A 19517-nucleotide genomic window follows, 5' to 3' on the forward strand; every position below is an offset into this window, starting at 1 on the left:
GTTGGAGCACCACCTTTAGTTGAAGAAATTGACAACAGGACTTGTTCTTTGTAAGCATAGTACTTATTCTATTGGTGTGTTTTGCAAACAGCTAAGTTATAGGCATGTAAACACATCAACATCGGCAGTCAAGTGATGGTGGGGGCTAGCAAAAACTGTCCGATGAACAGCAACAGGAAACTCAGAGTAACAGGTTTTGTTGAATTTTCTGCTGCTTTAAATAAAGCATATTACTCTACCACTGGTATTTGAGTACTCTTTTTTCCACCTTGTTTCACATTTATGTGTTTACTCCGGTATATATATATATATATATATATATATATATATATATATATATATATATATATATATATATATATATACACGTATACATACATACATATATATATACATCATCATTTAACGACCGTTTTCCATGCTAGCATGGGTTGGATGGTTCAAGCAGGGTCTGGTAAGCCATGGAGACTGCACCAGGCTCTAGTCTGATTTGGCAGTGTTTCTACAGCTGGATGCCCTTCCTAACGCTAACCACTCCATGAGTGTAGTGGGTGTTTTTTACGTGCCACCGGCACAGGAGCCAGACCAGGCTGGCAAATGGCCACGATCAGTTGGTGCTTTTATGTGTCACCAACACGGATGCCAGTCAGGCGACACTAGTATCTGCCACGTTCGGACGGTGCTTTTTACGTGTCACGGCATGGGTGTCTTAACTACAATTTCCATTTGGATTTTTATACATACATATATATATATATAGGTATATATAAATATAGGTATATATAAATTTATATATATATGTATATATACATACATATATTGCGTGTATATATATATATATATATATATATATATATGAGATATGCATTGTTGTAGTAGTACACTTAGTAGTACACTTATTCTAAGAACACATACTTAAATTTTATGTATCTCCATGAAAAGTGGCTGTATTTGCACTTTCAAAGGGGCTCTGTCTCGTGTTATAAACCCCATTAGTGGGGTTAAATAATATTGTAAGATGGTGAAATTTTGGAAACCGTCTTTATTTAGTACCTAGTAGTTGTTATTTTTATTTAAATCGGAGGTATTTAAAATTTCACAAGGTGTTTTCCCCCTTTAAGCCCCCTAATTGAAATGGAAAGTAAATTTTATGTAGCTCATTGTCTTTCTTGTAAAATTTTACATGAGAACTCATACTTTGTTTTTATGTCTTCTATTCCTTTTTGTCCTATAGATGTACAGATACACAGACGATGAGCTTTATTATATAGAAGATATATATGTATGTTTGTGTGTATGTGTGCACATATAATTGTGTTTTCCCCATATCAAGATGTTGGCATGCTGCAAAAAAGGGGAAAAAAAATGTGTCATTAAAAATATAAAGTAATGCCACAGTATATGAGTTAATTCATTTCCAGAGAACGCTTGTAAAGCGAAAATTCTTAAACAGAAAATAAAACTTGTAAAAACTCATAAACCTGGGGTCTCATAAAGCAGGTCCTCGTAAAGTGAGGTATGAAAAACGTACAGCCAGTTAGCATATTTGTTATTGGAAGGACCAAGAGAAATATTATCTTATTTGGAAACAAGTGAGAGTTGGTGACAGGATGGGCATCCAGCTATAGAAAATCTACCTCAATGGGTTTTGTCTTATCCTTGGAAGAGAGGATGTTAAAACAACGATGATGAGTTACTTTTTACTCTCAAACCATAATCTTTGTGATTACACAAACATTGAACAAGAAACCAATTAAGTGCACCCTCTTTGTTGCAATAAAAACAGTTTCAGTGCAAGGTGTTTGAAAATGGAATTATAAAAGATAAAAAAGAATCAACTGTTATTTCACCTATCCAGTTTCATATCTACCTGTCAGGTGGTTAAGGAGATAAAATCAGGAAAGCTACAGACCCATTAGAGATTGTTGCTAAGATGTTAAAAGCATCCGACTATGTATTGTGCACATTTGTTATCAGTATAGTTTTGTTTTGGTTTTATTTTTGCAAAAAATTTGTTTATATTATAGATTAATACCAAGGATATTGTTCATTAATACCTTAGTTAGCAACTGTTTGACATGTAATGAAGTAACAGAGCAATTTGTTAATTACCTTTTCACCCATTCATTACCGTATTTCTGTTGAAATACTCTGTTTTTGTTTCAATTAATTTTAAAAGTAATAAAATATTTGATAAAATAATTTTGCCATTATTAAGTTGGTGATTGGAATGTAAGTCAGCATGAAATTTTGATAAAAAGTTCTTAGATCATTTTTTAAAATGATCTACAGAAAATGTCTATCAAAGAACCAAGGGCAAATTAGTATCAAAAGGATTAACTAATTGTATGTAGGAAAAATAATTACTTTCTATTAAGGTGAGAAGAATCTATGTACAGCACTTCTCTTAACTGCAATGTTTCATAGTTGAGCTTCTTGTAAAATTGTACTTTTTCTCCTTCTGTTATCCAGACCAAAAGATGCAATACGTGCCATAAAGAAAAAGCTGCAACAAAATGCTGGCAAGAATTACGCAGCTGTCATGTACACTCTAATTGTAAGTATTTCTTATTTTTCTTTTGTTGTTATTCATGTCTTCATCTTGTTCCTCTCACCGTTACTGTTGAGCATCAGATTTACAGCTAAGCAAATTAAAACCAATAGAGTTATGTAGCTTGCCAAATGATTCAGCACCATTTTTATGATGGCTTTTGTACTGAAAAAGTCTGTGTGCAAAAAAAAAAAAATGTGTGTGAGGAAGTGATAAAGAGTATGTAGGTTACCTTTGTAGTTTACTGTATCTTAAATGCAATTTGAAAAAAATCAACTACTAGGGATTATGTATCATGAAAGCTGTCATGAAGTGAAGGCAACCAATGTAGGAGCTTGGTTACTCAAAAATAAAAAAATGACCAGCGTAGTTCAGTGGAGATCTAAGTCCTGCAAGACAACCTCTGGTATTGCTTTCTTTATAAAACACTTCAGAAACCTCATTGATAAGCATAACACTTCACTGATTTAACACTTTTCACTTGCACTTTGCTACTATAGCAAGGTCTTGTTGTTAACATTTAAACAAGAACTCTAGTTTGAAGATAACCCATTTGCTACTTCTAATGATATCTATACTTGAATAATGTCATTGGGCAGTACCAGTAGAAATATGTTCTTGGTGCCTGATTGTACAGGGACTTGAACTCATACATAACACATTGAGAGACTGTTCTGTTAGTAAGTGCATAATCTTATATCCAGAGCTGGGCGGAAGTCCATTAATCCATTAATCAGTGAAGTTAACATTTTCATTAACGATTTAACTTTTAAATTAACTTATTGGTTAACAGATTAACAGTTAACAAAGTTAACTTTTTGATTAATGGTGCCCACCTCTTCTTATATTTTTTTCCTTCCCAGTTTGAGACTAGTCCCCATTTCCAGCTGGCACAAAATTTTGAAAAACCTTCTAACTTACTTTCAGCTGGACTGTCATACAACCAACATAGTGGTTCATTGCAACATATGAGCTTTTATTTCTTCTTACCCTCCTCCATCAAATATTTGCCTTTATTTTCAACAATGTGCAAATGTGACACAATATGTTGACTAATTAACTCTCCTCTACACCAACATAATTGGACTTCAGTCCCAACTTCATCTTGTCATTTATCTTTTATTAGCTTTCTCCCTAGCATTTTATTTCCCTCTGAAAACCACCAGTCTAGGAAGGCTTACAAAGATCATGGATTTCCTTTCCTCTTGCTATAAAATAATAAGAAATTAAGCATAAGCAGTAGTGATATGACCATCTAGCCTTTGCTAATGTGTGGTACATAACAAGAAGAGATGGAATATCAGGCTAAATGCCTTTAATATTTAATTCTTTAGTTTAGAGTCCAACTCTCCCAGGGTTGATTTTACTTTTCAGCCCTCTCATGTTGTAAAATAGATGAGAAAAAAAAGAAGATAAAAACACTGCTATTATAGAAGAAGCATAGAAGATCAGGTATTGATTGGCATTTCTGGGACCGAAAATCCTTCATAAGGGATTCAAAATCTCCAGATTTGCTGATTTATTTATTTATTTAAAATCAGTAAAATTTGAAGTTAGCACCGATACTTTCTGAGTTAGCTTGAAAAACCTGTGGAGGTACACATGCTTAAACAGAGGAAGAGATTTAGAATATAAAACAAAACAAAGGGTTGATTGTTTATTTTAATCTATTTCAGCCTAGACCCAACCCTATTAATCCTGTCGCAATTAAATAAAGAACATCACAAGTCGTTCCTTGTTTCTTTAACTTTGTCCTTGAATAGTTGTGTTAATCCTAATTTAAGCTATATTAGCCTCGTGGCAGATAAAATTTTTTTGTCTTTTATGATAATCACCCTAATAGCAGCAATCAAACAACCACAAAGAATTTTGTCCTGCTTTTTTTTCTTTTTTTATCTTGTTTGCTCTCTTTCTCAAAAAATTTCTCTCAACTTACTTTCAACATTTCTCTTTTTCTTCCTCCCTCTCTCCCTCACAATATTCATCATTTTTCTTTCTCCCCTTCTCTTTCTCTCTCTGATTTTTGTTCATGTGTATTGTCTGCAAAGACTTTATACAACGTAGATAAGTTCCAGTGGAGCAATGTTTTCTAGCACTGAGCCACATTCCAAATGGAATACAAATTGTTCTACCAGACTTATCCAAAGCACAGTTTCCATGGTCAAGTTCTTAGCAGTAGTTTCAAACCGCATCTCAGTTAGAGTAGAAAGCTACTCAACTGCTGCAACTTAAATTTCATAGTTGAAATTTTATTGGGGCAACCACAACGACAACATATAAATATAAGAAGGAGCTAAAATGATGAAAAGGTAGATGCATGGGCTCTCCCTCTAATGTTTGGTGGAGATATTTTACTCCACCATAATTACTCCCACTCACTCTACTATAATGTGAGCAGCCATGTAACTCCTCTACAGCAAGAAAGCTGTTCTTGCTCCATCATTCATATTTTAACCTCTCATCACCTAACGTAAAGCCATCACCCTCTCTACTGTAGACCCACTCAGTCAAAAGGAAACTTAGTCTTGCAAGCTACATGGCAGCCTCATTAGTGCTGGTTCTACAAAAATAGCACCCTGTACTTTCTGTGAAGTGTTTGGCATTAGGAAGGGCATAAAAGCATCTACCATAGAAACCATAGTAAAGCTGACATTGGAGCACAGTACATTACTCCGACTTGTCAGATCCTGTTTAACCAACCAACCCATGTCAGCATGGAAGGCAGATGTTAAAAGAGAATGGTGATGATGAAAGAAAATATCATACTTTCACATCCATCAATGCTACACCCCACTTAGTTGAAGGATCTTGTGAGTACTCGATAACCTCGTTAGTGCCAATATCATGAAAAAAAGCACCCAGTAACTCTGTAAAGTGGTTGGCTCTAGGAAGGCATCCTGCTGTAAAGACCATGCCAAAGAAGATTTTGGAGCTCAATACAGTCCTTTAGCTCATTAGTTCCTGTCAAACCATCTAACCCATGCCAGCATGGAAAAACAGACATCAAATGATGATGATATATTGTGACACAAAGGCAATCATTTTACATAGGAAATTACAGGGAGTTTTTTTAAATTATAAATCCAACATGAGGTGACTATGCATTTAAACATTATTAGATAAGTGGCATATTTTCTTTGTTTCAAGACTAAATTTGTCCCCACCTTTTACTGTTAGTCCTGAGAATCTTACCTAACGGTCCTTATAGTAAACTGAAGCCTGTATTCATTATGAGTAAACTATTTAATCCTTTTCTTATTATGTAAACCAATTTCCTTCTTTTGTCAATACCTTGTTGCTGAAAGCCTCTTGGCAATCTTTACATTTGCTAATCCTTTTTCTTTTTTTTTTCTCTTTCAACTGCTTTCTGTTTCATATAGCTTCTTTAATTTATTTGATTGCTTCATTCCTTTTTAAGTTGCTGGAAACCTGTGTAAAAAACTGTGGCAAAAGATTTCACCTCCAAGTGGCAAATAAAGAGTTTCTTCATGAGTTAATTAAAATAATTGGACCAAAGAATGACCCTCCTCCGGTTGTGCAAGAGAAGGTATTAAGTCTTATACAGGTGAGTCACTTGTCATCATAGTCCACTGTAGTGGTCTGCCCTTCTTTCTGTTGTACCATTCCTCAACACACACACACACTTACACACACATTATTAAACTAGAAATGAGACGATATCTTATTTCAAATATGCATCCTGTTACTTTGCAGAATAAGTAAATAGTATGTTCTGTGCAAACACTCATATTATTTGACAGAAGTGCTGATATTTGTATATTATTACTGCAAGGATTGAACATTCAAGTTATTTTGTTTTATTGTACTCTTTCTTTCTTTAAGTAAGTAAATAGTAATTTATTTTATAACATTTCTACTGTCAGGAGAAATGGAAAAGAGAAATATAAAGTTAAAGAAAAATTGCCAGCAACCTTAAAATTAAGTTAATGCACTAGTTTAGAAAGAATTGCTATTTGACATACCATTGTTGTATTTGACTATGTTTGTTTGTTTGTTTTTTTTGTTTTGTTTTGTTTTTTAAATTCATCTTCTTCATGGATGGTAATTTACTGCTTTGGAAGATAGCTATCATCATATCTGTTTCTGCAGCAGTTAAAAAATGTGTATATATTACTTCACTGATTTAGACTACATTCATAATTCTACATTTCACACAATATCCATTATTTAATAAGTACAGGCATAGCTGTGTGGTTAAAAAGTTTGTTTCCCAACTGTATGGTTTTGGATTCAGTACTACTGTGTGGCACCTTAGGTGTGTATCTTCTACTTCAGCCCTGGGATGACCAGTCGATTTGGTAGATAGAAACTTAAATAATCCCATTGTGTGTGTGATGTGTGTCTGTGTGGGTGGGTGTGTTAGTGTCTCCTTGTCTTGACATCGTGCAGTAGTTGTAAATGAACATCACTGTCATACAAGTAATGTCACCTATTTACAATCTTCTGTAAAAATAAGTCTGATCATGAGAAAATATGACCTTGTTGGCAACAGGAAGAGCAGTAGAAAATCTGCTTTCATGAACTTTATCTTACCCACACAAATGTGGGAAAAGGAATGTTAAAGCTTTGATGATAGTATCAGAGACAGAAAATTAATTCTTTACATTCTGAGTTCAAATCCTGCTATGGTCAGCTTTATCTTTCATTCTTCTGAGATCAATAAAATAAAATACCTGCCAAGAACTGTATTTGATATTAGTCACAGTGATCTTAGCAGCCTCAAAGATCCTGCAAAAATCACAACACTGCCTTCCTTCCCTGACAAAACTTAAAACCACCCCACCTAAAGCAATAAATCTTCGTCCGCAATGTCTCTGATTAATTTTCTTTCAAAAGATTATTTTTTAATATATGAAGCATAATATTGTAGTGTTATAAACAATAATTGTGTAATATTCATGCACAATTGGTGCAGTGGTAGACCTCTGTACCACTGCAGACCAGCTGAAAAATATTTTCTCAAATACTTCTCTTGACATAGCATGATAGTTGTAAACAAGCATCATACTGGTGGTATCCATTGTCTCCAATCTTCCATGAAACATATCCAGCCATGGGAAAATATTACCTTGCTTGGAAAACAAGTGAGGATTAGTAACACGAAGGGCATCCAGCTGTAGAAAATCTGTCCCAACATATTCCATTCAACTCATGTAAACATGGAAAAGTATACATTAAAACGGTAACAACAGTACCATATTTATCTAAACTCACTCAGTACATGCATTTCTTCCTCTGTTATGTCTAGTCTATCTCACTATAACAGAATCAATACTAAACTCCATATTCAGTTTTTCTTCCAAACATTCTCTTCCACAGTCTATGTTTCCCATTTCTCACTCCATCCCACTTGTTATGGTTATCTCTACAGATTTTCTATAGAAATTATAGCCAGCACTGATTTTGTTACATTTTGTATCCAAATACGTCTAATGTAAACAACAATGTGATAGCATTGTTGTTTACATTACATGTCGTAACAAATCAGTGCTGGCTTTAATTTCTATAGAAAATCTATAGAGATAATCTGAACATGTGATTTAATAGCACTGCTAACACAACAGGACACAGTATTAACTTATGAAGCATTTAATATACTCTGTAGTATATGATGGTTGCATAACAAAATATGGTGTCTCTACATGTAATTACTATCCCTCCACACTGTCTTCTGATCATTCTGCTCTTCCCCATTTTCTTGCTTGTTTCTCTTTCTCCTCTCCTACCTTAGTCCATCTTTTGCAGTCAACATCAGCTCTTCTCACTTTATTAAACAATGTACAGTGTTGAGGAACCCTATTGCTTTCCAGAGTACAAGGCAATATCTCTAGTGTTCATTTTATTATTACATTAACTAGTATGAATATAAAATGGAGCCAGACAACATAGAATTGAGATGACTCTTTAGTCTTGTTTTGTAGAGAACATGATATTCCTTCTCATGTTGATACCATGACAAACTGCAGCCAGTACACTCAACAAGAGAAACTGGATCAAATTATAAAGTACAAGTAAGATATGATCCTCCAACCCATCTCAAAACATTACGTCCTGTCCTCCAAAACCAATGTAGAAAGCAGATGTAAAATGGTGGTGGTGGTGGTGGCAGTTGTGGTAGCATCCTCATCATTTCATCATCGTCATCATTTAATGTCCACTTTCCATGCTGGTATGGATTAGGTGGTTTACTGGAACTGTTAAGCCAGAGGCCTGCAGCAGGTTCCAGTCTGATTTGGCATAGTTTCTATGGCTGGATGCCCTTCCTAATGCCAACTACTCCAAGAGTATAATGGGTGCTTTTTACTTGCCACTGGCACAAGTGCCATTTACATGACACCGACAACCACCATGATTACAATTTCACAGGTGCCATTTACATGACACTGGCAACAGCCATGACTACAATTTCACTTGGCTTAAGGAGTCTTCTCAAGCACAGCATATCATCAAAGGTCTCAGTTACTTGTCATCACCTCTATGAGGCCCAACATTTGAAGAGCATGCTACCAGCAACAGCTGTGTTTATGATTTCACAGGTGCCATTTACTTGACACCAGCAACGGCTATAACTAGGATTTCACTTGGTTTGACAAGTCTTCTCAAGCACAGCATATTGCCAAAGGTCTCGATCATTTGTCATCACCTTCATGAGGCCTAACAGTCAAAGATCATGCTTCACCACTTTGTCCCATGTCTTCCTGGGTCTACCTTTTCCACAGGTTCCCTCCACAGTTAGAGATCAGCACTTCTTTACAAAGCTGTCCTCATCCATATGCATCACATGACCATACCAGTGCATTCATCTCTCTTGCACACTCCATTTGATGCCTCTTATGACCAGTTTTTCTCTCAAGACACTTACACTCTGTTGTACATGCACACTGACAATGCACATTCAGCGAAGCATACAAACTTCATTTCTTTCAAGCCTTCACATGTCCTCTGCAGTCACAGCCCATGTTTCACTGCCATGGAGCATGACTTCGCACACAGGCATCATACAGTCTGTTTTCATTTTGATGGAAAGGCCTTTTTTTTTTACTAACTGAGATAGGAGCTTTCTAAACTTTGCTCAGCCTATTCTTATACTAACAGCTATGTACTTGGAGCATCCACCTATACTGCTGACTTGGTCACCTAGACTATGGAAGCTATGAACTACTTTTAGGTATCCCACTGGCATTTGATGGAATCTATTTTCTGTACATTTCTAGTTTTTATTGTACCTGTACATCTACCACACACAAAGACTATTTTCCTTGTTAACCTTCCTCTGATATTGATGCACCTCTTATGTGTCCATAGCTTGCATTGTGTACATCTTATGGAGTGTTTACCTATACCTTTTCTACATATTGAGTAGGGCCATCTACCTGAAGGGATTTGTGACTTGCCCACTTTCCTACTTAATAAGACTTTGGTTTTTGCTAAATTACCTCTAAGGCCCTTTGATTCTAGACCTTGCTTCCACACCTAAAACTTCTTCTCTAGTTCTGATATAAGAACAGCTATAAGAACAAGGTCATCAGCATAGAGGAGCTCCCTGAGACAGCTTGACTTAAATTCCTCTGTTACTGCCTGGAGGACTATGATGAACAAGAGGGGGCTAAGTTTTGCAACTGGCAAGCTGGCTGAGTTGTTAGCACATTGGACAAAATACTTAGCAGCATTTTCCCTCGGACTTTACATTTCTGAGTTTAAATACCACTGAGGTCAGTTTTTGCCTTTCATCCTGTCAGGGTCAGTGAAATAAGTACCAGTTGCATACTGGAGTTGAATTAATTGACTTGCTCCCTCCCACCAAAATTTCAGGCCTTGTGCTTATAGCAGAAAGAATTATTATATCAACCATTAACACCACCAGTACATAAAGACAACATGAAAACAGAAAAATTCAGTATACTGATGATTTAGCAAATTTGTGATGCCTGTTTACATTGATAAGTGAACAGGGCTTTGAGTGTTTAAGTGGCTTAGTCATCAGTTGCTGTACTGATGATACAAACTATCAGCTCTTTGGTTTGGTATATAAACACGTGTGTAGCTGACACCTCTGCACATGTGTGTATGTGTATGTATTGTAAAGTAGATACAGCTCTAACTATATCATCAGTTGTTCAGAAATACAGAACTGGGTTATCACTTGTTTTTTCTTTTTGGTTAGAAGGGAGGGGATTGCTTGTGACCCTTTGCAGGACCTACAAGACTAGTAGGAGAGAAGGGAGAAAGTTTGCCTGAAACTGGAGACCTAGACCAAATTCTTACAACAAAGGGAAATTTTGTGCTCAAGGTGTCCAGAGACCAGGTGGTAGCGTTAAACCTGTTGACAGATTAAATTTATATATACAACAGACTTCCACACAGTTTCCATCAACAAAATTAATTCACAAGACTTTAGTTGCCTCAGGGCTTTAGTAGAAGACACATGCCCAAGATATACAGTGGGGCTGAACATGAACCACAGTTTGCAAAGTAAGCTTCTTAACGACACAGCCATGCCTGCACTTATATTTTTACTTACTGTTTTGTTTTTGGCATTGTACCTGCCTTGTGATGGTTATGGTGTTGGGCTGACAGTTATCAGATTGTGGGTTCAATTCCTAGACAAGGCAACATGCCATGTCCTTAAACAAGGCACTTCTTTTCACATTGTTCCAGTCTGTTAAACTGTTAATGAGTACTAACTGTATGCTAGTGATGCCTTTCGTCTGTTTTTCTAGCTGTGTGTGAGTGATATCCTTCATCTGTTCCTCTAGCTGCATGCAAGTGATGCCCTTCGTCAGTCCCTCTAGTTGTGCTAGTGATGTCCTTCATCTGTCCCTCTCGCTGTGTGCTAGTGATGCTCTTTGTCAGTCCCTCTAGCTGTGTTCTAATGATGGCCTTTGTCCCTCTAACTGTCACATTGTCAATGTTCTGCTGAATCAAGTAGGTGGGAATGAGCGAGTGAGTGTCCATTTCTGCTCATGACTACATAGAGACCTAAAATAACCAGTCAATTCATACTGCTAAGTCATACTCATTTGCAAGTGACAGCTATGGTCCTGCAACAGATCTGTGTAGATAATTAGTTTTGATAAATGCTTTGAGAAAGAAAACAATTACTTTTATTTATCTATTTATATCTGTAATAAATTAATTGAGGTAGTTGTAAACAAGCACCATTCTAATTATTGATAATATTTTGCTTGTTTTTTTTTCATAAAATACCTGTTTTGGGGGCACCATCTGTCACAAATTCATAAAATAAAATTCATATGTTGACATAATAAATATTTACTCTACTAAACTTACACACACCTTTTATTTAAGTAGGTAATCAGACAGGCTCATTCATTCACTCATGCAAAGTGAACATTAAATGATGATAAGCACAAAACACCTGACCAAAGTACCAAGCAATGGGACTGAACCCCAAATCACATGGTTTGAAAGCGTGTTTGTTACCACACAGCCATACCTGTGCCTATGTTAGATGTTTTACCTCTTTCAAATGCCAGTGTGAACTAGGAAGAAATTTGTAACTGCCATTGCAGACTCTTTCTAAAAATTTGCTTTCCAATAACATTTATGCATCAATAGAGATTCACTAGAACCAAATTCAGACATGCAATCCTAATACTTGGTCTCTTTTATCTTTCACTCTTTGGAAAGATTACAGGCTATTACTACATTTATTTCAAAACCAGTATATTATTACTAGTGATTGTTGGTGTTGTTTAACCCCAGGTCAGCTTTGAATGAGACCTTTGATGAAAGGCTTCCCAGTCACGGTCATCCCATCTGTTTTTCAGAGTTCCTAGAACTACATTATCCCATGTCTCTTTTGGATTTTTTAGTTTTGTTTTATTTTTCTTATGATACTGGGGTATAATCTGATTGTGATTTGGTTGCTCTTTCTCGCAAGTCAAGTGACTACATAGGGACTCCCCAAATGGTTGGTACATATTTTATGTAGGAATTCAATGTATTTTTTTGTTTTCAACTTGCTTTTTTCTTAAGACATTGGGGGTATGATTTTATTGTGATTTGGTTGTTTTTTCTAGTAGTTCAGGTTACCACATGGGGCTCTCAAACTGTTTGGTACATATTTTGTGGCAGAATGAAAGCTAAAAATTATTTCTAGCCAAATATAAATTAAGGAAAATGGATCATTGAGTTAAAAAAGTGTTAAGTATTTATGCCTGCTCTCTTGCCTATCCACCTCTGTTGATCAAATATTATTCAAAAGCAAGGCTGATAGGTTAGAGTGTTAGATGATAAGTTCAATTCCTGAACAGGATGATTATGATTAGAAAGCCTTTCATCATAGATCTCATTCAGAGTTTACATAGAGTTAAATAAACAACAGCAGCAACCACTAGCATTGAATCCTCAAGCAAGATACTTCATTTCATGTTACTCCCATTTATTTAGCTGAGAATGATCACCAGCCTAGTACTGGTACAGCCCTTCCTCTCTAGTTGTTGCATCCTCAACATTCCAACAAGGTCATGGGGGTGGAAAGGCTGAGAGCATGATTATGTCTGCTCATGATTACATAAGTACCTTCAATTACATAGGCACCTTAAACATCATTTAACATCCATTTTCCATATGGGCATGGGTTGGATGGTTTGACAGGAGCTGGCAAGGCCAGGGACCACACCAGGTTCCATAGTCTGTTTTTGACTTGATTTCTACAGCTAGATACCCATCCTAACATGAACCATTTTACAGAGTGTACTAGTTGCTTTTTATGTGACACCATCACCAGTGCTTTTAACATGGCACCATCACTAGTGCTTTTAACATGACACCAGCATCATTACTTTTTATGTGGCATCAGCATCAGTGCTTTTTACATGGCACCATCACCAGTGCTTTTAATGTAGCACCATCACCAGTGCTTTTAATGCAGCACCAGCACCATTGCTTTTTATATGGCATTAGCGCCAGTGCTTTTTACATAGCACCCTGGTTTTAGGATATCAGTTCTGTTGTGGGCAGGTGTTAATGAAAAACTGTTACATGCTTCCACATTTTACTCATTTTCAAGTGATGGCTCTGATTACTTCATAATGAACTGTGTGTTTAAATTTTAAAATTCATATTGTATTGGGGGAAAATAGAGATCCAGCTGATTTCAAACTTGGCTAGGCAGTCATCTACATTGTTTTTGTTTTTTAAATATTTGCTTTTATCCTCTATTGTTTGTAAAATAGATTATTGTGTTTGAAGATACCTAAAATACATTAGCTTTGTATTTTGTTGCATATATCTCAATCAGTTAATTCTGTAGAAAATGTGAATGCTTATTCAAAGCAGATTTAGTGAGAAAACAAATAATAATAATAACAACAACAACAACAACAATAATAATGATTTAACATCCACTTTTCCATGTTTTCATGGTCCAAGCAGAATGGGTTGAGCCAGATTTTCTACACCTTGATGCCCTTCCTTAGTCAACTCTCACTCAATCCCAAGCAAGATAATATTTCACCCTAGAAGACAGGAAATGAACAACAAACACTCATGTACATATACAACAGGCTTCTTTCAATTTCTGTCTCCTAAATCCATTCACAAGGCTTTCATGGGTCTAGAATCAAAGTAGAAGACATTTGCCTAAGGTGCTATACAGAGGGAATGAGCCCAAAGTCATATGGTTGGGAAGTAAGCTTCTTAACCACACAGCCATGCCTGCAGTTATTTGTTATCATTTTAGCATTAAATTTTTTTTATTTATTCTTTATTGTTATGGAGAGAAATTGATGGTGGATAAGTCTGTGAGTGACTCTTATCAGTTTTTTTACCAATATTTTCTTTTCCAGACTTGGGCAGATGCCTTCCATGGTTCAGCAGAGCTGAAAGAGGTGGAGAAAGTGTACCAGGACTTGAAAGGAAAAGGCATTGAATTTCCTATGACTGATTTAGATAAATTGGCACCTATTCATACACCTGCCAGAGTAAGTTGCAAACAATTCTGTCACTGCTCACCCCAATCATTTTGGCATCCTATTCAACATAGTTTTAAATGCAACTTTATTGGGTTTTTATTTTATTTGTTTTTTTGTTTTTGTTGCTATTTCAGATTTCTTGCAGGTTACAATTTATTATTCCTTTACCCATTACACTTAACTCTCTTACTAATTCTTTTGTAACAGAAATAGTTGACAGCTCCATTATGCATTCAACAAGGCCAGTCCCTTTGATAAACATATGAAAAAAATATTATATTAATGAAAATAAAAATTTAAAATATTTGTAATATTTTGTAATATCTGAAATGTTATGAAACCTTTTGAGATATTTCAATCTTCTATTTTGATGATATCATACCTGTCACAGCCTTTTGCCTATTCATTAAGGCTTCTTCATGCTTACCATTATTATATAATACAAAAAACATTGTGTATATGTGCATGTGTTATATTCAACAACTAACAGCTATACTATTATATCTATAATTGTAGTCATAAGTTATATTTTCATCATGGTCTTTCTTCTGATTAGTGTCTGATGCCATAGCACCAACCTATTTCTTCATCACAATGCAAACGATTAAAATATCTCAATACAGGTACAGATTTGGAGGGGTTTAATCATTACATTTCGATCATATCTATTATGAAATAATTGTTTTGTTCTGGCTGCTAAACCCAGTTAACCATTATTCCTTATTTTCTGTTGCTTTGTGTGTTTCTGTATACTGATCCACTACTCTTCATTTACAGCAGTATTGTATTATTTACAAGGTTTCAGACTACAGAATATGAACATGGTTACCATCATTTTCAAGCTAACACTTGGTTTATTTTCACTCACAGATACAGTTAGATCATTTTCTTAATGTTAAATTCATAATAGCTTTCAAGAGCAGAAAGAGTTACAACAGGAGTGATAATAATTAAAAGATATGTTAGATTCATCAAACAGATGATGAATTCAGTTCTTAGTATTTTTTATACTGGGACAGTATTATTATCCACACACTTAGAAATATATATATATATTAGATAGATAGATATTTTGGCCAAGTCAGTCTCTTGTTACTCTAGAGTTTCAGCTGTGCATTCACAGGTCACCAGGCAAGTTGCTAGGAAGGGCATGCTGTCATAGAAGCCATGACAAAGCAAACATGGAAACATGATGTTGTCCTACAACCTTGTCAGATCCAACCCATGCTAGCATAGAAGATGAACATTGAAAGATGATGATGATGCTGAAGCGTGTCTGTATGTGTGTGTATGACTGAAATTAGGATTGCAGTTTAGAAGCCCTTAATGATTAAGGATATCAAAAGCACATAAAATTCCTCAGCATCTACAAGAACTCTACTTTATATGATCAATTGCAGGGAAGGGTTTATTTTTGTTTTAATAGTATACAACAATACATTGAGTTAACATTTGATTAATATTGTTCAGCTTAGCTATAAATACATGTCTCACCAACAAATAGATATCTGTATTTGATCATTACCAGGTACATTCTGATGACTGACATCTTGAAAAAACCAATTTATTAGAGATGATGTTATCATACCTGTCACAGCCTTTTGCTTATTCATTCAGATTCAATAAGGCTTCTTCATATTTACCAGTATTTTATAATAAACAAGAGAAAATACTGTATATATACACATTATATTCAGCAACTATAACATCACACCTATAGATATAGCCATTATTCATGCTTTCATCATGATCTTTCTTCTGATTTGTGTTTGGTGTCAGAGTATCAACCTGCTCTCTATGCAATTGAATTTGTATTGGGTGGGGGGCAGAAAACAGAAAATGATCACCGAGACAATTCATATAACATTTATTTCTCAACCTATCTTAGTCTAAAACTGTAATCTTTAGTCTAAATTTCAGCAAAGTCTTTCATAGTGCAATTTAATTTCTCAGTTTAAAGTAACAGTTAATTCTGTCCACTCTTTTGCTTGCCAGTAATTGATACAAATTTCTTTGTTGATGTTTTTTTTTACTTCTTGAGTTTACATTGAATTGGCTGTATCTTTAGAGTGCCAGGTATAATAACTTGTAGTATTTTTTTCTGACACTTTGCTTCTTAAGATCTAATCTTGCTGAGATCATCTTTATTTTTCACCCTCCTAGGGCAGTGGATTGGTGAAATCATAAGAATGTTGGACTGGATGCCCAAAACTCTTCAGTTGGGGAGTCTTGTCTTTCAAGTTACTTAGTAGCCTCACTATTGCTGGTGCCCAGTGCACTTGGTAAAGTGGTTGGCATTAGGAAGTGCATCCAGCTGTGGAAACCATGCCAAAGCAGACAGTAGAGTTTGGTGCAGTCTTCTGACTTTCCAGCCCCTTCAACTGTCCAACCCATGCCAACATGGAAAACAGATGTTAAATGATGATGATATGATGATTGTCCCAGCTCCTTGTATTCTCATTTCAAATCCCATCATGGCCTTCATGAGTGGTAGGCTTAATCCATCACTCAGTTTAACAGCACCACCTGGTACCTTGGCTGCCTTTAGCAGACTCCACTCTGTTGCTAGAATTGAAGCCATGGTTATGATTTGAAGATATTTTCCTCTTTCCTGAACAAAAGTTTTTTAAAAAATACCTAAACCATTGTAACTAAACCCTAGTCTTCACCATAAATATCAATTGTTATTGAGTAGAAGCTCAGAAGAAATTCCCCTTGCTGTTAGTAGACTCATAGTGATGCTAGTTTCCTGTCTCATTGATTCACTCTTAGCTGCCTATTTAGTTATGTGGGGTCACTATATTGTAATGTAGAGTAACTTACTGAGTTTCATATGCAAAAACTATATATTTAAAATATATTTTAGTTTTGCTGTATAGTAGTATTGAAACTTCTAACCAGGCACAAGACATGTTGCCCACTAGCACACACACATACATACATACACATTCATATGTGTGCGCACACACACACACACATGTCCTCTCTCTTTCTCTCTCTCTCTCTCTCTCTCTCTCTCTCTCTCTCTCCTCCCTCCCTTTCATTTACCTGAAGGTAGCATGAAGTTTAAAACTGTAATTGCTCAGTTGTCATGATTGGATAAGATCTAGAGTTATTTATAACTCCACTTTTACATTACAATTAAACTGAATATGTTTCAAGCATGTATTTTAAACAAACAAATAAACCTTGACACATTTTTGTTCACAAAACATTAAGCTGTTTTTGCCCAACATCACTTGCAAATATGTAATGTTCATAGACACGGAAAAATAATAGTTGAAAAATTGATTTTCAGAAAAGAGTTTGTTTGAGATGCATTTTGGGGGGAACATACAGTTTAAGAATTACCATTTGAAAGAAAATAATTTTCAAACTAATGTTTCAAAAGTATTTTTTTTTATAAATATAGGTATTTATAAAATTATTTGTATTTCAGTTTAAATTTATATGTGTATTTTATACTAGTTTAATAACTCAAGTATTAAATTTAACTACTCACATTTTGAGAGCTCATACTTAACTAATCCATATATATGATGACGTGCCCTTAAGTACAATTGCGAGCCATTCAGTACAGTAACAACATGTTCTATATATGAAGAAGATGTCTTCTTTTCTCCCTTTATCTTCCACCCATGGCCTAAACACTTCACATTAGAATTGCACTGTCTTTTTTTTTTTTTGGTTTTGTTTTGTAGTAGAAACCACAAAACATCCTCTAATGAGGACCTGACAATCAAGTCACCATCTTTAGAAGTAGGGCACTGTCACTACACATCTCAAGGAAACTATATCTTGTGGAACTTCCATTACATATATGACCATAATCATCAGTCTCTGGATATTACTGCCTTGACTCTTAGGACTCATAGGACTGACTATCTGGTTTCTGTGGCATATAAGTGATCAAGGTCACAACAATCTTCCTAAATGGGACACCAGTCTGTTGCAGTGAACTGAGGCAAAGAGAAATGGAGTGATTTTGCTCTAGAATATAATGCACTGCTAAGTCCAGGAATTGAAACCAAAATCTAGTAATCATGAGTGCAACACTCTAATCTGCTAGGCCATGAACAACATGCAGTTAAAGTACTATAAATATTAGGCCTCACAATATCTGACCATCTGATATAGTGACCTGACACATAACATTGCCAAATCTATATTGCAATGTTTAGGGTTAGAAAATGTTCAGGGCTCGAAAATACTTCAGATCCGATCCATTTGTTGATTTTCTGTAAAACTCAAATGTGACCCATCCACATTAGAAAACAGCTCACATATATAGAACAGAAGTGACACTATACCTTTGAATGGTGTGGAGTCACTCACCATCATTTTCATATCTCTTGTCCATAGACATTCAGTCTCCTTGCTTTGAACCAAACATTCAAAAAAGAATAATTCTAGATCAGAATGAAGACATAAATGTCATTATATCTATTTGACAAACTTCCATTCACTAACATACCACAACCACCAACAGTAGATGTAGTGTTTTGTCTCTGCGTCTTCTACAACTACTACAAGTCTATGTGCTCTGCTAGGCTAATCTGATACACCTTTCTCTCTTCCTCTTGTCGTTTGTACAGTCCTTACCCATTCTTTAATCCTCCTAAGCACTTCTTCCTAATCCTTTGTCATAGCATTAATCTTCTAGAACTTTCTCCTCATCATTTTTTTTTCCTGCTCACATCTATCAATAGTCTGAGAACACCCACAATAGTTATGAGCATTGCACCTCTTCCTCTGAGTAATTAATATAAAAAAAAAATACATGGCTTGTGCCAAGAGCAGAATATTGTAACAAAGTTGAGATTAAAGTGATAATTTTATTTCTTGCAATATATTAATTGTTCTTTCAATTAAACTGACTTTCTTATTCCAGATTGTTGCTGTACTTCTATTTTTAGTACCAGGGCTGGTGGCACCTTACTTTTTTTTTTTTTCTCCAACAATATAAACTTGATTTTTATTGTCAGGAATCAATAAATGTTTTTTTT

The 19517-nt window shown here is 35.3% G+C and overlaps 1 protein-coding gene across 3 annotated transcripts in view; it reads left to right on the forward strand.

The window, feature by feature from the left end:
* LOC115232333 (target of Myb protein 1) overlaps window positions 1-19517 on the forward strand; it is a 139477-nt gene that overhangs the window by 75471 nt on the left and 44489 nt on the right. For all 3 annotated transcript variants that reach the window (XM_029802162.2, XM_029802163.2, XM_029802164.2), the window contains exons 3-5: window positions 2473-2557; window positions 5970-6116; window positions 14386-14520. In XM_029802162.2, coding sequence (XP_029658022.1) covers window positions 2473-2557; window positions 5970-6116; window positions 14386-14520 — 367 coding nt within the window. The remainder of the gene's footprint in view (window positions 1-2472; window positions 2558-5969; window positions 6117-14385; window positions 14521-19517) is intronic.

This window comes from Octopus sinensis, linkage group LG2, assembly GCF_006345805.1.
Source record: "Octopus sinensis linkage group LG2, ASM634580v1, whole genome shotgun sequence".
Classification (NCBI taxonomy): domain Eukaryota; kingdom Metazoa; phylum Mollusca; class Cephalopoda; order Octopoda; family Octopodidae; genus Octopus; species Octopus sinensis.